Source organism: Phasianus colchicus, chromosome 7 (genome assembly GCF_987193195.1).
Source record: "Phasianus colchicus chromosome 7, bPhaCol1.hap1.1, whole genome shotgun sequence".
Taxonomy (NCBI): Eukaryota; Metazoa; Chordata; class Aves; order Galliformes; family Phasianidae; genus Phasianus; species Phasianus colchicus.
The window spans coordinates 33,615,211-33,635,677 of record NC_143442.1 but is presented as its reverse complement, the minus strand read 5'-3'; the positions used below and the strand labels follow the sequence as shown (position 1 = coordinate 33,635,677).

Here is a 20,467-nt window from a genome sequence, read left to right as displayed (position 1 = left end):
CAGCTTTGGGTCCTGTGCTGCTAAGGTGTTAAACAAACAAACAAAGAATACTCAGGCAGCACTCTGCCAGGAGTCAGCCTTCAATTTTGCCATTCCAGACTTAAGAAATAAGATTTTTCCAACAAATTCTTGCCTGACTCCAAAGCTTTGGCCAGGTCTACCCATGGGATTTTCTGCTAACCACTCTGGAAGTGATGCTGCACCTCTGTCTCAATGCTTCATGGTCAATCTCCAAAATCGTTTTGATAAAAGTAGTTAAGAATGTTAGCGTTTCAATAAAGGCTTTTTCCCTCAAAAACCATGCATGTTTTAACAAAAACTTTGTCACCTGAGGGCTTTACTCAGCTTGCTTAGGGTGGAATGTTCATTTTCTTGGTGGGCAACCAAGAGAGGAGAAGAAAACAATTCCTTGGTGCTACACGAGGTTGAAATACAGAACTTTTGTTGCCAGCCAACCAGTGTCACAACTGTAAGTTGTGCAACTCAGGACCAACCACTCAGTCTTTTCAGTAGTTTTTCTGTACATACAGGGTTAATTTGTGTAACTGCAATTACAGCTCCTGAAATTATATTCCTCACTCAATTTAATGAATGCTGCTCCGGATGTTTCCATTTTTACTAATTCAATCATTGAGAATGTCAAGAAATGACTTTAAGTCTAGGGTTTAATGCCAACTATAATATTCTATACCAAAATAACATGCTTAGCTGGAAGATTATCAGCACACACCCTTCCAACTTCCTGCTCATCATTACAAGCCACATTAAAGCACGAGGCTCTTTGTAAATACTCAGGTTAGAGACAGTGCTATATGACTGCCAGCACAGTGAAGCTTTCCCTCACAATTCTTAGTGTTAAACACTATTTTTACTATACTATCATGTTCCAAAAGACTGAGAGGCAGGCTGTGCCTGTCAAACATACACACGTGTGGCAGAAAAACCCTGGGAATCCCTATTCACCTCCTTGAAATAAGTTTATCTCACACTTGGTGCTGCATTAACCCCTAGGGTTGGTCTGAAAAACACATATGGTTGCCATAAGTGGATGGTACAGCACAAGTGGATACTGCACAATATTCAGGATCTCCTACAGCTGAAAACTGGTACCTTGCTATGCTTGTAATAAAACACTAGCAGTGAGAGCACAGGGAGAAGGAATGCTGATGAGGTGCTTTTCAGGAAAGATGACAAAAAAGCCAGTTCCTTAGAGAAAAGAGTTCAAGTGGTGGCAGAAAGCAGCATATGCTTCATTATTTCCACACTGGTTTTAAGAGCAGTATGGGCAAGAGAGCCAGAGGAACCGTAAACTGCAAATGCCTTGCGTTCTGAATATTTCAGATGACTTCTAAGAAACATTCCTGAACAAACGACTTACCTTACAGCTTGCATGCATTTTGATCACAGTCTGTCACCAATCCCAAACCCAAAACAACCCACTTTTGACAACAACTGTAAAATTAACCATCCAAGAAAAAAAAACTCACAGCAAACTTCATTTAAGTAAAGTAATTAGACAATGACAAACGAGAATGGCTTAGATTATCTTGCAGTGATGAAAGGAACACAGAGCTAGGTACAAGGAAGGGCAGCTTCATTTAGCAGTCTCTGGGACTCTGCCCTGGCTGGGAGGTGTGTGCTGCAACAAAGTCCTCCAGTTCAGCTGCAGGGCTATCTTCTTCAGCATAGCATGCAGTATTATTTACCAGAATAAGGAATGTGGTGATAACAATTTCAAATAAACAAATGAATAAACATCAGTGCACAGAACTTACCTCCAGGCTGAATGTAGCATGATTGCAGGAGTGCAGGTGACCGTAGAACGTACAAACACGGAGACCCTAAGAATTCAACAATAAAGAAAGCAAATAAGTTATAGTGCTATCAATTATTCTACATTATCATCAATGCAAAGACCTTGATTTTATGGCTGGGTGCAACAGAAGGCATTCTGTGTGCTAAAAACAGAGCCCAGTTGCTAGAAGAGCAATACATTTCTCACAATTACTAAGGATTTATCTATCTCCTTACTTCATGTAATTGCTTCCAGAAAAGGTACATTCAAATACCATGAAAAAAAAAATTACATCTACCAAGCAGGAGGGTTTGAATTAGAAAGTGTAACCACTGCTTCCAAAAGACTGAGCCCTGCTCTTAGGCTGTGATTCAGTACGTGTTTCTTGATACTCCACACACACCATTAAAGTCTTCCTTAAGGAATCACAAGCATGAAATCAAAATTAATTATCTTTTGTCATCTTCCACATTAGGCTGTAAGCGACCTACATACTGCAGGAACATATGTCAGATGTCATCACTGATACCTGACTTGTTCTCCCAATGCAGCAAGCATCCAACCACAATATCTCATGCTAAAAGGAAGTCTTCGTGACAGAGGTAGCAAAATAGTGCACTTCTGGTTTAAAATGTCACTGGTTTAATGGGCAACAGCAACAAAAATACCATCGGAAGTGAAACCCAGCAACCAAAACAAAGCTACAAACACCAAACAAAAATCAAACCGTACTCCCACTGGATTTGAAGACTTTTGCATGGAGAAAGCATCCTCTGTGTTTATGAACATGTTTAACCAGTGTATTCTTACTGTTTGCAGCAAGCCCTTCCATGAAAGGAGGCAATGAAAGAGATTTCAGTGCCACGTAATTCTAGAAGGACTCTACCTACTAATATCCTGTAGCTCACATTACAACTGGAGGAATTCAGTCAACAAAACTACAGTTAAAAGGTATTTTAACATCTACAGGCTGCTGCAGATGTATTGGTGCTAAGAGCAAAGAGGGAAAAGAGCTGGTGAAGGTGGAGAGCAGCACGGACACGGGAGCACAGAGGCAGTCATTACCTGCAGATAAACTACACTTGGAAATTGGAGGTCAGCTGTACAACAGTGAGATAGGAAAACTCTCCTCAACCTCAAGCATTGGGAGAAGAAAACTTCACTGACTGTAAGCAGGAGCCTGACAAGTCTGGAAATGAACGACCTCCTGCATGTGGCCAAAAGTTGGAGGTCAAGGTGACTCTTTCCAGTTGCATTTATATGGCACTGGGATAAAGCACACTACCAAAACCTTCATTCAAGGCCAGGCTGGATGTGGCTCTGGGCAGCCTGGTCTGGTGGCTGCACATAGCAGGGGAGCTGGAACTAGATGAGCACTGTGGTCCTTTTCAACCCAGGTCATTCCATGATTCTATGAAAACAGCAGGCTGCAGGCTACTCCTGCAAGCCCCATTTTGTTCGTTTCCATGTTTTTCACTTCCATTTCTTAACTAGTCTCCTCTTCAAGGCCACATGCACTGCTGAGATCAAACCAAGAGATCAGTGTTATCCTCATGCACGTCTCACAACAGAAACTAACAAAGAACAAGACAAGAAGAAAGGCTCTGGACTACTGAAGCAATCCAGCATCTTCAAAAGAGCAAGCACATCAACTTCCAGCACAAAAAGGTTGTCAGAGTGCAATTCTTTGATTCTTCACAGTTTTCAACAGAATTACAGGTCAAAAAACCCCTAACAGAACCCCCAGGGTCGCTTATTTAAGTAGTTTTAAATAATAAACCCAAGCCAAAATATCCTGATAAAAAGCAAATTTGAATAATTACCATCCAATTATAAATTCACTGCCGGAATGGAAATGTGATCGCACAAAATTCCCGAGATACTACAGATAAATTAAACTTGATAAAGTTAACACAATTGGAGCCAGCTATAATGAAGCACACGTGGAGAAGGAAAGCAAGAGCAAATTTCCAGGAGATAAAATCAGCAGCAATATCAGTGCACTCAGTTCACAGTAACAGCCCAAACATCAGCACGTGTTTTGTGTGTGAGAAGCAATGCCTGTACAATAAGTGTGTTGCTCAGCAGGGCACAGTATTTACTATCAGACACTCTAAAATACCCATATACACACAGTTGCCTTTCCACGAGGACAGAAAAGCATGCCATCACAAACAAAAGCACATGGATGCTGTGCCACACAATGAATGGGAACTTCCTGTTTTCCCTTCTGTCAGTCAACTCAGCCCGAAAAGGATTTTAATAGCAGTAATAATAATAACAAAAGCTATACAAAGGGAACAGTTCTGTAAAATGTTTTCCAATGCTATTGCTGAAACTTAATTTCCAAAGCACTGCTTTAATTTTATTGAAGGCACAGCTAGTGTTTCCTTTACCAACACCTGGAAATCTGAGCCTCCCACTGAACTGCACTTCTTCAAGGTTCAAGACTCGCCTAGGAAACGCATTGCGAGGCAAAGAGCAGAGGAAAAAGGAGGAGCTTGTCTTAATATTTATGCTGGGGAGGTGGTGTCGGTTAGGGAGAATGGCATTCCATTGCAGCTACCCTCCAGTCTTGTGGGACCATTACCCCTGAGAGCAGGAGAAACGCCAAAACGTTGGAGCAGGGCTCTGCAGCTGCACAAGGGCACGTTTTGCCCACGTTTAACCTCCAGTGTCTATCCAGTCTCCTTGAATCTGACACCCGAGCTGTTGCAAAGGGCAGTAAATTACGGAGAATGCATTATTATTAACTGAGTCATCGGGTCTTGATTGAAATATTAATGGGAGAAATCTCCGTTCTATTCACTCCTTAAGCTACTGCCCAATTACATTAATAACCATACATTCTTCCTCTGCAGAAAATACAGAGATAATAGCCACATTCAAAGAAAACAAAATATGAAGGGTTCTGCATTTTTTTTTTTTAGATGACTATTCAGACATGCACAAACACGTGTAATTTTCCATTTTGAAACCCAGAAATTAACATTAGAATCAGCAGTTAGAAATACCATGGCATTATTTCGTGCAGCATATCAACCCCTCGGCTTCCACTGAACACGGATATTAATTGTCTTGCCTTGGATGGAGTTATCTAAGGGACTTCAGATAGAGAACAAAAACATTTCTGTTTTTTCAATGCGATCCAGCATTGTACCAGAAAAGCAGAGTGACCTCTGGCTTGGTGGATCTGTGAGCAGCAATCCTGCGGCCAAAGTGATTAAGCAAGGAGCCTAAATTCAAATGATTTTTTGTTCTTACTTTCAAAGGATAAAAGCCTGAGAGTTCTGAATCAATAGAGAAATTGTGCTTCAAATCTACCCTCCTGTGTCCATACAGATACACAAATAGGAGGGCAAGACACCAGAGGCAGGAGACAATTACAATTCATATTCCACAGCTTCTTTGCATCTGCATAATTAAGACGAACCATTAATTCATCCAATGCAACAGTTGACCACTCCTATACTTATTTTACCATATATACTTCTTTTATTTGTACTTAGTTTAACAAAGCAAGCAACTAACCACAAAACTTAACAAATCATAACAACTTTGAGGGAAAACAAATCACACCCCAAACCTGTTGAGCACTACTGAAGAACTGCTTGTGTTTTCTAAACTCTGCTGTTTTCTTGGATTTTGAATGCTCTACTGGTTGTGAGAATCTGACAAGAACAAACTTACTTTGCCAAATTCAAAAATCAAGATAACAAATCCATTAGATTAAACAGAGCATAATGCAATACATGCAAGAGGCAATTATTAGCTTGATATGATACGAGCTTTTAGAAACAAACATCTGAGCACGTGGTTTATCTACACAGTGCTCAATGAAAGACCTACTTGTAATTCTTTGGTTCAGTTAGAAGTTAAAGGAATATTTTCATTTAGACAGACTTAACTTACAAAGTGTTCAAATCACGAGGACCTGAACAGTAGAACTGGTCATCACATGTTCTCTATCACAAAGAAATCCAACTAAGCAGTTGCTCAAGAAAGGTATTAACCCATAGGGGGAAAGAGTGAATGGAACAATGCCTTGAATTAAACTTATATAGCTAAAAGTTGCTTAGGAAGTCAAATAATGTGAAGGTTAGGAAACTCATTCCACAAGACCTAAGCGTACCACGTGCACTGGCTGTTGATGAGGAAAGGTTCTCTCAGTCTCTCTTGCTGAATATAGCCAAGGACCTCCATTTTACGGTGAAGTGTAAAATGAAAAGGCTGAATCCTAGTCTGTTCCTTGCGTTTTTCATGCATGGTCTGTCTACGTGGTCTTTGCACAGATTGGTGCCTGGTTTACCTGCGCTTTGTGTCAGTGAGGCACCAGCAGGCTCTCCAGTGAATGCATGACGTCCCCAGTAGAAATAAGGACTCTGAAGGCATTCCATGCTTTGTAGGGGATTTTTCTGCATTGTTGCCTTGAAGTAGGTGCACTGAAAACACCAGGAAGGATTTGTATCTCCTTATTAGAACACAACCTATTGCAAGTTTACTTTCCAAAGAGAGAAAACTCATCAGAAGGGGATGTGATGAAAACATAAAAGCTGAATAAAAGAGCCCAGAACCACTTGCCCCTTCCACTTCCACACACCTGGCTTATTTCTGTCAGTCCCTTTGTCTCACCCAGCACTACCATGGCTGACTTCAGCATTCTCCTGCACTCTGTGATGTCCACGTGTGTGCCCTGCCAGCAGCGAGTTCTGCTCTCCTCTCCATCTGCCCCATCCTGCCCCACCTGGAGCGCAACGTAAAAAGAAATTATCCATCCCCAGCACCTCTGCCAAGGACTTCTGGGAGCACGTGGCACACGGTATGTGTACAGTAAGCAGTGAACAAACAAGCAAAGCAATTTTACCAGCTGTCACTGCAGGTTTTACTCTATTACCTCAAACAGGGACCTTCAGCAAAGTGTTTGCTTCTGTTCTCCCAGCTCAAAATAGAGCCTAGGGGGGAAAATCATGCAGAGAAGACTCTTTCTTGATGTAAGAGTAAGGGAAAAGCCAGTGGATTGCTCAGACATTCTGTAATCCAGTATGTGAGGGAAAAAAAATTAACCTGCAACTACAATTTGTGTGCTTTACTACACCAGGATTCACAGGTGCAGGTGTGCACATCGAAGTCTAAATACTTCAGCTGCGGAGCTACTTGCTATTCTTATGCTGATCTCCCTCTCTCACAGATAGCCCCAGTAATTCAGTATATCTTCCTAAAGAAACACAAGAGAATTTTGAATCTCTTTAAAATGCATGCACTTACAGAACAGCTTTCATTTGGGGAACCATAAAAACATGAGAAAGCTGCTTGGTAACGCTCCAGGAGCTCTGCCAGGCTAACCCTAATGCTGGGCTCTTCCTCACACAGCATCTTCCCTCCTCTTCTGTTAGCAATACTGGCTGTTAAAATACAGAAAAAGTAAATCTTATTGAGAGGCTCCTGAATTCTCACATTTCTGCATCCCATCTTTTACCTGAATGCAGTGTGAATGCGTCCTCTGCACCAAGCATGCAGCCACATTAATTCTGCTTAATTGGGAAGAAAAACATGTTTCTAGGCCAAGACCTTGTATGCTAAACCTGTTCAAAGGGAACCTTTAGGACTCTTCCCTAAAAACGCTAGAAACAGGGGCTTATAGTGGAAATGCTGACAGGTGGGATTCTTGCCAGCATAACATAACCTGACTCTAAGATAAATGTTTCATGAATTAAAAAAGTTGAAAAAGGCTTCTCTGTTCAGCTTTGTTCTTGAGATGAAAGCGAATTATCTTTTTGTCTTCTACTGACACTTGGATTTTTGTTCTGCACTCTGCTGAAACCCGTAACCACAGGCAGTATTTAAATAGACATGGCCATGTGGGATTCTCTCCTCACTGAACTCCTGCAGGAGAAGTTCACCTTCTAACTATAGAAAGAAGGAAAAAGGTTTCCTAGCAAGGAGATGCCCTCCTGTACCTGCTTCTGTGAAGAGAGAAAAGCCATCTCTGCTTAGAGGGACCACAAGTGGGCAAGGCTCCACTGCACAGTCATGACAGCATCCAGAGGTAGAGAAGGAGAAAGCTCTTTCCTGGCCCCATTATTCTCTTAGAAGAAAATAAATAAGGGGGGGAGGGGGGGGAATGGGGTGGGGAAACAACCAAAAGGTATTGAAATTCTTTCACTAAAAGCAGACCTGTATATTATTTCCCAGGTTGATATTGGCAGGTGGCTTCAGTCACAGAAGCTGCAGCATCTTAATAAGGATTCATAAGGCAGGTGGCCATACATCACACTGTCACCTCCAGAAGAGCCAAATTCGGTGATGGCATCGCACCTGCCCAGCATCACTGCAGGAGCAGTGGTGGCCAGGGGTGTCCTGAACACTGACATTCACAAACTGCTGATATCACAGAGCAGGACGAGGCCTTTGTCCTTGCCACAACTACTAGATTCTTTTTTTTTTTTTTTTTTAAGCCATATTTTACATGCAATTAACTCTGTATTCCAATACCTCAGAAAACAGCAAATGTTTTCAGGGGAGTAACACGTGAATGTCAGAAACCCAACAAGACTGTCTAATACTAAATGCTATGAACTCTGCTGTTTTAACCTAAAAAAGGATCCAAAAGATGAATTGTAAGCTGGCAGAAGGTGATGGTGGAACGTAACTAGTTAAGTTCAGAGTGCAGTGAAAGCAAAGAAAAGAAATATAAAAGAATTTTATGCTGGCTGTGAAAATGAAATGACATGAAAGTAGAACAGTGAATACATAAGTTAATTTATATATAAGAAACAGCAAGTGGGCTACATGGGAAACCTTTCTTGCTTCTCAGTTGTAAAGGCAGAGGACTTGAAATTTAGGTTTCCTGCTTAGCAAGATTTCACTTGTCCTCTGTTCAGAAGTAAGCACTGTTGTGGGCTGCAGGAGGGCTATGGAGAAGCTGGAAGTTGTCCATGCACATACAGCTGGGGACAGCTTTGCACAGCTCCTGCACCAGAACCCATCTCTCCTATGGCTGACTGCAGTGCTCCAGTTCAGAAACTGGTTCTTCACCTTGTCTTCCTATTTGCTGCTGTAAAATGCTGTACACAACAGCCATCAAAGAGAGCAAGACAAGACACTGTTCTCTGATCTTATCTGAGGATGAAAAGTTGAGTATCTGCGTGAAGGATTTTAGGGTTATACAGTGCTACACTCCTCATTTTGGTCCAAGTGCCAAACTGCTGCCTGATGTGACTTCACACCAGAACATCAGTTATTTGTTCACACAAAAGAAAACAACTGAGTGTTTTTAACTGAAAAAGACAGCACAGAAGAAAAAGCAAGTACATACACAACCGAGGTTATTAAGTAAGACAAATGAGGTGGTCCCAAAAACAGAGAAGGAAAAGCAAGGCTGCAGAAGATCTTCATATCACAGTCAGTGTAAATCCAGACTGAGTCAATGGGATCAAAGTTATCACTTGTCTGAGTCACTTGGAGAGCAATTATTTTCACTGATACAAAGGAATTTGTAAGCCACTTGCGGATTTTGTTCTGGCACTCATTACGCATCAAACACAACTCAACCAAACTTAACTCAGAGAAAAACACCAAAACAAGAAACAGAGAAAAGGGCAAACTTAACAGAACACGTCTACAGTGCTTCTTCAGTAAGCTGCTGTTGCTGAATAGTACTCTGCAAGTCAGGCTTTTCTCTGATCTCCATGTTTTCCACTCGTGGACCCAGCGGGGTAGATTAGCTCCCAAAAGTAGGCGCCTCTGCAGAGCAACTCAGATCTGAATGGAAAGGAAACAAACAGCTCTTTCTCACCACGATGCAGTTCCCAACTTCTGCCACTTCGGGAACAACAGCACTGCTGACCTGAGAGACAGATGCCAGAGCAGAGAACCAACTGAGGAAGTTATTCACTGGCAAAATAAGTCATTGAAATAATACAAAGGCTTTGTTTTGCAAAGCCAAATTTTGAGAGCCAAGTCAAATTTTGACTCAAACTTGTAAGTTTCACGTCGTCGTGGGCCTTTCGTGTTTTCAACCTCCTGTTGAGCTGAAATACAGACACAATGACACAAAAAGGCATCATCCTTTCTGTCACTGTCTCACACTATCAAAATGAATTATCAAGATGAAAGTTCTGGGCCCTGCTGCAGCAAGTGACAAAACTGTTTTTGGTGTGAACACCAGCACTTGGCAATGCCTTTTCTAGATAAAAGGTTTCCCCAATGACAATGTTTCATTCACAATGTTTCACTGTGTATGAAACGACCTACACCAACAAATACGTTTATGCCCAGCCTGTAAGTGTGCACATACACACATCCTTCTGACTCCCAGCACAAAGAGCAGTCCCATTAAAGCACCTTGCTGGATCTCAGTGTATGCATTACCAGCACTGCTCTTGTACCATGGCACTGCTCCCACTGGAAACCTGCATTCAACCTTGAGGGAGAGGAATTAGGCAAACCACTGATTTTGCAGGTCCCACCTGTTCAATACAGCCCATTAATCCTTCAACAGAAGAATTATTTTAAGACTAAGTTTTACCATTAAAAATACACTCAATTGGTTTAGCATTGCTAAGCCTATTAATGTTTCCTAATGAACTTAATAACTTAGATGAAATACAAATAGATGCTTTTTTAATACAAGAGCTGGTGACTGAACAAGGATGACAGAGCATGCAACCACTTCTGTCACCTTCAAAGAATCACGTGCAGAGGGCTGAAGGCAGAAAATCTTTACTTGGAATATGCTGTGACAAAGCTGATGTCAAAATAAGTTATAAATGAATGCCTACCTCGATATAACCTTCATGTACAAGAAGGCGGCGAGACAAATATTAAAATTTTGGGGAAAAAGAAAACCAAATCCAAACTAGTAGGAGCACTTTCCCCAAAATGTTTCTGTCTGGTGCTAACAGGGTTACTGGGGAGATGAAACGAAAAACATTTAACGTCTGATAAGCAAGAGCTCCTCATCTGGTTTAGCACCGTTTTCCCAAGATGCTGTGGCAAAAGACAGCAGATAGATGAAGTTACACACCTGGCAGTCTTTCCAAAGATATCTTCTGAAATTACAGTATGATTACATGTTAAGTTAAAGAAAAGTTCTTACAGAGTTCAACCCATTATAGCCCGGGGATGATATCTGAGACCACACGTATCGTGACAAAGCTCAACGCTCTATAAATGACAGATCCATTATCTAGCAGCTCACAGGACACTGCAAGCTTCATTTGCCACTGACAAAAATCTCCCTGCAGAATATATTTCCCAGAATTTTTGCCCCAGAAGGGTTGTGACGGGGGTCAGAGAAAAATATCCATGTAAATACACATGCAGCCAGCAGGTCTGCACATATGCAGCCTGAGAGCAGTAGCAGGTATGTAGCCCCAGACAAAAGGATTGCAGCCTTCGGTTTCTGTGAGTTATTAACAGCAGTCTGCTCTGTAATTGTCGGTGAAATAATCTCATTGACACATACAAGTTAGGAAATAGAGGTCTCATTAACAAAGCCTCTCGCCTTTATTAGATCATATAAATAACCACGAGAGCCTGCAAAAGATCGATTACAGCCTTTAAACGTTTACAGAATCAGTGTTTAATTAAGACCATTTTAATATGCAAATCAAGCCTAATTATCATCATTTGTTAATGTTAGTCTGCCTGGGCTCTAAACAGATTCAGCTACAAATATAGTAACAGTATCATATTTTTCCTGCTTTTTTTTTTTTTTTTTTAATTCCTAGGAGGAACAGCAGAGGAAACAATCGAGTTGTGCCACCAGTACACATGAAAGCTTTCAAAGCAGCCCTTCCATTTACCATTTGGAGATGAAGGTCAAGAAAGCACTCAGCCTAGCATAATATCTAGCTGAAATGATACGCTTTTCTTCATCCACTGTTTTTCAGAGTGCTTTAATTAATGCATTTTCCTTCAAAGTATATAACCCCTCCGGGAGCTTCTTTTGATGAAAATCTGCCCTTGTTCAGCACAGTGATTGAACAGATCGGTTCGTAACACGTTGCCAGTCAGGAGCTGATACTGGGACTTCTTGTCTTCCTGTCCCCCACTCTATGGGAATGGCAGCTCTCCTGCACAGAGAAGCCACAGCATTATAGCAAAGCCCTTGGAAATTCCAGACTGAAGCAAACAAGAGAACACTGCCTCCAGCAGTGCAATGGGAGGAGCGGTGGGGAGGAATACAAAGCAGCATGGGAGAGAACAAGAGGCTGTGTTTTGGTTTAAGGACTCAAAGCACTCATGAATGCTCTCTGGGAAGCAGTGGCAGAGGGACAGCTACAATACAGCCCTTGTAAGAGTAATTTCCCAACACAGCTGTTCTCCTGTGAAGCTGTGAAGCCTTGGGCTGGCTTAGGATAGAAGAAAAGCTTCCTGCTTCTACTTTACTGTGGCATGTTGGGTGTTTCTAAGTAAATGAAGTCCTAAGAAAGAAAAACAACAACCCAAGGGATGTGTAGTTGCAACAGGTAATGAGTCTTTCAGAACAAAAAGAATGTAAAGGAAACTTTACACACAACTTGAAACACTCCCACTTCAAATGGGATTGGAGTGGCTTTTACCTGACCACCCTGTGGATGGAAGGACTTCATAGAGAAAGTTGCATTTGGAGCACAGCCACAAGAATCTGAGCTAACTACCAACAAAAGGGAGCACCAACAAAGCTGAGATGTCTGAAGATCATTGGTAACTGTAATGATAGGTGGTAGCACTTTCCAGCTTAGCTTTCATTAGACAAAACCATCAGGATCTTCAAAGAGCCTGTGCAAGCTTGAATATCAGCGGCACTTTGTAAAACAAGTGAAAGAAGGGTATCTTCAGGAGAACTCTGCAAACCAAGAGCAGGAAAGGCTGGAAATAACACAACCCGTGATGGTGGTTGATGAGGCTTAGAGAGGGTGACACTGTGCCAACCCAGCAGCACAAGAAACTGCCTACTTCTGCAAGCCCAGCCTACGGAATGAACGCTCACGCTGTCCATGGATATCATTCCATGCTCTCATTGCACACTTTCATTAAATATACAAATGCCCATTTACTTTTGCATCCTGCTGAAGCTTTGGCCCCAGCATCTCAAACCTTGCCTGCAGCTCCAGTGATGGAAAGTTAACATCTCCAAACTCCCTTCTATCTCTGAGTGCTGCCATGTACACTCAAGGAAGATGAAAGAGTACCTGAGTCAGACACAAATCTGATAACATCCCAGGATACGAAGAGATATCTCAGAGAGTGGATATTACTGTCAAAAACCAGAGAGTTTTAAAAATTAATTTGGAAAAAGAATTATCTGCAGTAGACATGCACATCAACAATCCTGTTCCATAACAACATTCAGGCACATACCAAATTAAATGCCACTTCTTACAGAGCGATCCTCTCAGCGTTCAATCATTGAGGGGCCAAGATGCAAGACGACTGCTATGAGAACAGCCATGAATAAAAGCTTGTTACTTAAACAGCACTTTGTGCTGCCGAAGCCTTACTCACCAATGAGGATGGAACGAGCCCATTTCACAACATAGAGAAAAGGAAGCGTGCTGGAATACAGGCCTGAAAAGCCATGGGAAGCATCCTGATGCTGCGTTCAAAAACAGCGCAAGGCAAAACTAAACTCCATTTCTCGGGCAGAGCGAGCAATCAGTGTGAGTCTCAGCTTATCACTGTTGCAGCTCAACATCTTCAAAAGCACGGTTTTGTTTAGTAATACAGAAATACCACTGAAAGTTTTCTTCTCAGAAGACGCTGTCTTTTTTAAGATAGGCATCTTAGATGCTGTACTGAGGCACGTGGTTTAGTGGGGAAATATTGGTTGCAGGTGGACAGCTGGACTGGGTGATCTTAGAGGTCTTTTCCAGCCTTGGTGATTCTGTGATTCTAATAATATGTGGCCAAGCAGCTCCCTGGTTCCAACACAGATGTGTATCCACCAAATAGAGTGGCAGAAGAAGCACAATGAGATATCACATTATGCACATTTTCTCTTCAGTGAACTGAACTGCAAATAAATGACTCAGAAAGCAGCATGAAATGAGGACATATCACCAGTGGGGTTTTATAAATATTATTTGTTAGCAGAAGCAACTCTCCTAACAATATATGACCTGTGACTAATTCGGGGGGGTCAGAATGACTTTTGCCCTCCCCCTGTGTAGGGCATTATTCTTCTCTAAAGAAGTTCAGAGGTTAATGAATAAAGTGTCAGCAAAAAAGAAATGAGACTAAGCAAGAAAACGCTCGTTCTTGGGTTCTGCTATAAATAATGCTCTCATTAAAATTCTGCCTTGGAAGAAAGGCAAGTCCATTAGTCTAGGAGCTAATTTTTACTGGCTCCTTAGATGTATGCATATTAAAAATTCAGCTTTTATAATTGCCAGCCATCAACCACCTAGTCAGTGCTGTTCTTGGAGTTTTTAATTATTTACTTCATTTGCATAGACACTCCAATTTATGATCAACCATTTAGTTATCAAGGGACAGTTTTAGTAATTCCTCTTTTACATTTTTATTTATTCCCTCCGTATCCCCAGCAGGAGCGCAGGGACAAACTTCCCCCAGCACCCTTCTAACCACGATGGAGCAATGCAGCTCCATGCTACCTGCTAAATGCCTTCATCCCACCTCAGAATGCTCTCAGGAGGATGCCAGGACAATGCTCCTAACCCATATTTTGGCCTCCTCATCACAGGGTGCTGCAGGTCTTCTCCTAGCATGTTGTTCTCAAACGAAGGAGGAAGAGCTCACACCTGAGCACATGATACTCGTGTGCTGCCAGTGCTCTGGCACCCTGCACAAGACCTGTTCAGCTTTGGGTTTTTACTTTGGGACTGTTTTTTCTTCTCCTACAACTTAGCTGAGGATAGCATTGCTCCTCCTCACATCCAGCATCGCCCTTCCTCATCACAAGCAGGTCCCTGCCTGCTCTGTTCATACTTCTGAGCAGACATGGTGTGTCTGCCCAGCTCCTCAGAAATGCAAAAAAGAGAAAATATGGGAAGATGTAAGCTGGGAGAGCCACCATCTCCCCTCAAACGCATGGCCTGGGCAGCTCATGAACCCTTCACGTGAACATCAGCACTGAAACTCAAAGAGCCCCCCAGTTTCTCGTTCATCCTCAAAACCAACTGAATTATCAAACAAAAGATGGATGTTGTTTGTCAACAGCAAGCTGCAGCCACAAGGGGAAGGACTGATTTGTAATCCCCGCTATCATCGCGCTCCTCCCCCGGTACCATCTGTGCTGGCTTTCTGCAGACAGCAAATGTGATGGGAGTGGAGCAGCCTTGCCTGGTAGGAAGGGAATTGATTACCAATCCTTCTTTCTGCCAGGCAGAATTTCTTCGCTGCAATTCATACTTTTCAATGGGCTGGCTACAGACAGCCTCCAGATGGCTTTGAGGGGAAGTGAGGGCAGTGACACTGGAGTTTACAAATCCATCATTATTATAGAGCCTTTTATTAGGTAGAAGCTTCCAAGCAGAAAAAAAAATAACAAAAATATATAATACGTTCCAATTTTTGGTTTGCTGTTACCTTCCCTTAAGCTCTTTTATGTCCTCCATTCCTCCTGACACCTCTTCTTTCTCTTCTTCCACTGCTTTTACTTCCATCTCTCTTGACACATATTTCATTTATATTTGATTCTGTCCTGCTATCATCTGTCTCTCTGCTAACCTACTCCATCCACAGTTACCTGATATGGAAGTAAAACATGATCTTTCTACTCCATGCTGTTGTCACCTCTGTTTTCCACATCCAGATCCTCCTCTCACAAACGGGGATGGTGACAGTGACAAAGAATGGAGCAAGGTCTACCTGATTTTTGTAGTCCTGAAGCTGTCCCATTTATCATTTTGATTCCTTTTTCTCATGCCAGGATGTCAGGTATAGTAGTACAGGACCCACACAGTGTGCAGAGAAGGTAACAGAGAGCAAAGGAAGGTTGTAACCTCCCAGCCATAAAGCAAAGCATCCCAAGAAGCTCCCTGTATGTCAGGGCATAGCTACGCTGCTGAGCTGAGGCCATAGCTGCTGTATGTGATGTTTTGCATCAGTGCACCAATTATGTAAAGGGAGATCATGAGTGGAGCCCCAGACAGGCAGAAGAAATGGGAAATGCTGCCATTTCAGAGACCAGCCCTGAACACCCAGCATGGTGGCCTGGTTTCATTCCCACCTCTGTTTTCTTCCATGTTTTAGCTCATGTCCTTTGCTAACAACCAGAACAAATGAGCTAAATACTAACAATACATTTGTTGGAGAGAAATAAAGACTTGTTACACAATATACCTCATCAAGAAACAGACCAGTTTGGGTTCCTAATATCCAACCTGAACCTCCCCTGGCACAACCTAAGGCCATTACGTCTCATCCTATCACTGTTACCTGGGAGAAGAGGCTGACCTCCATTTCACTACAGCCTCTTCAACACTGCATCCCTTCTCATTCAAACTCTGGAGGAGCACAGTAAGGCTCTGCAGGACCTGCTTTTTACTCAAGTGTATTCCATTTGGATATAACTCTGGCTGCACAGTGTTATGCTTAAGTCAAGAAGTGGGAAAAGAACGAAGTTGGCAAGGTTCACTTTGCACAAAGAATTCAAACAGGGAAAAGATGCAAGTTTCCACTTTGGATGTTTTGACAGCACCAATTATGGTCAGCATCCTTGGGATCCAGCCCTTCAGCATGAGAGCAGCCCATTGAGGGATGACAGGCACTGGGTCCTGCACACTTCTTGAGCCTCCATGGGGCTGGCAGTGAAAGCTCCAGCCCAGGGCATGACTCTGGGATGCTGCCTAGCATTGAGAGAACTCTGTAAAATACAATTGTTCCTACAAACTGTATTTGGAAGAATCACCATTTTGGGACAAAATTCTCTTCGACCAGATTGTTTGCAAACAATGTCAGGAGATACTCTACTCTGTGTTTAGGTCTGTGGCAAGCCCTTAATCACTTTCATTACCTGGGAAGCTATATACAATCATAATTGCATTTACTCTATTGATTCAACTATTGGAAATCAAGCCATTTTGACAAAATATTTCTTCTTATTATGCTATTCCTGACAGTTGAATACTGCTGAAAAATAAAAAGCAGGAAATCATTATAGTACGTTCTTACTGAACAGAAGATTGTTCTAAATTGCTAAAGACAGAACCAATTTATCTAAGCAGAATTATTTAATAACACTATGGATTAGCATTATGTAGTTAGGTAGGCAGAAACTATAGAAGCTGCCACTCTTCCTCCATTTCATTCTTAAAGAAAAGGAGGTCTGCTTTAAAAACAATCAAAAGATTTTATTATTATTTTTTTTTTTAACAGAAATACCACCATGTCCTCCTTCAAAAATCTCTCCTAATTTGTTAATGCTCAGAAAGCTTATATTATTAGCCCATATTTGCAATCCATGCTACCTGTACCTGAAAGCTTGATCATTTCTTCTAAGCTTGTAAGCTTAGAAGGAGATTTATAGAAAAGGAAACAACTTTGGTTTTTCTCCTGGCAGTAAGCCACTGTTTTTTCTGATTCTGTAATTTTCCTGCCTCCGTGTTAAGCAGATGTTTATTTAAATCATTTAAATATCTGTCTTTTCTGTTTTAGACACATTTAGTATTAAGGGATGCTCCCTGAGTAACAGCATACATTAAAAGTTAATTAAGAGGAAGTTAAAGGATAAGGAAAGTAATTACCTTTTCCATAGTCTCAACAGACACTTATTTTACTTTGGCAGGTTAAAAACGAGAAAATTTGGAATGGAGGTATGGAAATCGGCAATACAGATTTTTAGGAAAAAGCTTTATTGTCTGTTTCCTTACGTGCTAATTAGAAAACACAATCCGATTGCTAATGTTGATTGGGACCAGCAGGTAATGCTTCATTGATCTGAATCTTACATTACTGAACCTTTCAAATGTGCACGCCTAAATCAAAGAGACGTCATCACCAAAACCAAGAAAGTGATTTTGACCGTGATGCTATTCGGCACAACTAACTTGTTTTGTCAGTTACTCTGCAGCATCCAATAATAATGTCTTCAACATTTCAGGTTTAACTATTTACTCTTGACTATTAATTAATGTTTCAGAGAGCAAATTACCACAAAAGAAGTCTATGCTGACACTCCCTGCAGGCGTTCAGGAAATGTTTAGATATTGTACTAAGGCGCATGATTTAGTGGGAACTACTGGTGAAAAGTGGATGGTTGGACTGAATCATCTCGGATGTCTTTTCCAACCTTGGTGATTCTATGGTTCTATGCCTAGCACGGTTACCATCAGCATTAGAATGTAAATGGTGTGAATGCACGATAATTTCTGCTGAACAAAGAAGGAAAATATTAAAAAAAAAAAATAACAAAAGTCCACAATCACCTTGATTATAAGGACGAACACAAAAAAATCTGACAAGCAAAGTTAACACAAGGGCAGCTGCCAAGAGGTCACATGCCTCCCAAAGCACAGCCTCTGAAACAGCATATACCACCTGCTTCTCCAAAAAGCACCAAGCCCCAGCCTTAATTTTCCATGGCTCCATCCCCACTCATACTCTCAGTGCATCTCTGGAGAGGTGGTGGGCTCAGCAGCAGGTCCCACTGGTCTGACTCCACCTCTGACCATTCATATAAAATAGAAAGGATTTAAATAAAAAGTGGGACTGTGGCCCAGCTGTATCAACATACGTCACTGAGAACCTCCAGCCCTGTCCTGAGCTTGCTCCCAGTGGAAAATCAGACCACTGATATTTATTCTAATCACCAACAGGAGAAGATTATGTCCGAAGGCTTTGTCGCATTGCTAAATTCTGCTTCCTGTGTATCAGCTTTGTCCCACTGTTTCCAATCTGCGTGTGATAAATGTCTACTTTTGAAAGATTGTTGCTTCTCTGCAGAGCATTTTTAGAAGAGAGAGGGGAAAGAAACAATCAGCTGAGTAAGGGACTGGCATGTAAAATACTATCATTTGCAAAATGCTGGCCTGAAATGCACTTGGAGGCAGAGAAGCTGGGCTTAAGCCACAAGAGGGGAAGAACAGGAACGCAATAATTATGTACTTATTTTTAGAGAAAACGGAAAGCCAAATAAACTATAAAACCAGTGTTTACCAGTCAATGCCTCCCATCCTGAAAACCACACTGACCAATGCAGGAAGGCCAGTTCTCAAGGGATCAACTGGTGGTACCTTTCTGGCAGCACCTCATTCCTCCTGTCTTTGTGCCAGGAGGCTTCAGGTCCTGAAACAATTAATTTAAACTGTGCTGCAGCAAGCTGTTGCCAGAAACCTGAACTTGAGAGACAATGATGCTGCTGCTGAAGCTTGTTTTTCTGCCATGGCTCAGAAATCACCTGAATCACAATTACAATGGGCTCTGAGGCTGTACTCCTGAATTGAAGTTGATGGAGCCCAAACTGCCAGAAGAGCGGGACACAAAGCACCCAAACACAGCATTTGTGATGGGATTAGCGTGCTCACAATTGGATTTGGCATGGGACAGCGTGTGACTGGGGTAGGATGAGAAACCGCATCCCTGCTGCTTTGATAGATGTGCATCCTTGAAGTATGCCTAATTGTTGCAAGGAAACAAAGGAGACAACAGCAAACACAGGAGGAGAAAACAGAGATGAAATTCTAAGTGCTCCTACCATGCTGACAAGAAGCCTGCCTACAAACGAGGGAGCTCGGGCAACTACTACACTGCAGGAGAACCTGGCTGCTGGCTAGACTGACGCAGTAATTCACACCACTGATTGGAACGCCATCCTGTTGTGAGTGAAGTGCAGCCCGGCATGGTGATGGAGATAGATCTCTTAACTGCTTCACATAAATTACAGTATGTAATTAGTGCAGCCAAACTCATCACTGCCAAGTAGGGACAGTCGGGGTTCTCAGGGTACCAGCACCGCACACAAGTCACGACTGGCTGACAGTTTCCCAATTACCACGCCATCCCATCACCTCATCTGCAGAACAACAAGAGAATGCGTTGCTCTTTTTCTGCAGGCTGGCTCTGCTGTGACAGGATAAAGGGAAATGGTTTCAAACTAAAGAAGGGGACCAGGCTCCGAGCTGATATCCCTGTTCGCTGCAGGGGAGTAGGATGAGATGACCTTTATGGGTCCCTTCCAACTCTAATGATTCTATGAAACCCACTGTACTGGAGCAATTTTAAGTCCAACTGTACAACGCAAATGAGGTGCTGCATCACTACTGCTGCACTCCCACAGCCCATCCTAATGCCTCCCCTATGTCCACATTAGTGCTCTACAGAACCTGATGCTTCCTTGCAGGAAAACCTGCACTTTTTCCTTCACTACCACTGTACCAACCAGGCCTATCTCATTTGCATCAATTTAATCCTTTCTACAGAATGACCCAAAAGACAGGAATAGAGAAAATGACCCCAGAAAGACAGAATTGAATCTGTTTGCACTTTAGGACTTCAGCTGAATTATCTTTGGATTATTAGGACAGCACGCTGTACAACAGCAATACTCCTACCTCCTAATGTGATTCTTCACCTACAGTCTAGGTGAGCAAGAAAGGGTGAAAGAGGAGACAGAGAAGAGATGAAGTGATACATCTACATGCATAACCAAATTCCTGGTCACGTGAGAAAGAAGTATCTCCCAGATTTCATATCAGTTTCATATTAGACAAACCATACTGCTTTTTA

General features: G+C 42.1%; 1 protein-coding gene across 1 annotated transcript in view; it reads right to left on the bottom strand.

Annotated features, from left to right (window-relative positions):
• Window positions 1–20,467, bottom strand: part of SPAG16 (sperm associated antigen 16) — a 356,401-nt gene that overhangs the window by 97,713 nt on the left and 238,221 nt on the right. The window contains exon 14 of the mRNA XM_031604580.2: window positions 1,776–1,841. Within this exon, the coding sequence (XP_031460440.2) occupies window positions 1,776–1,841 (66 nt within the window). The remainder of the gene's footprint in view (window positions 1–1,775; window positions 1,842–20,467) is intronic.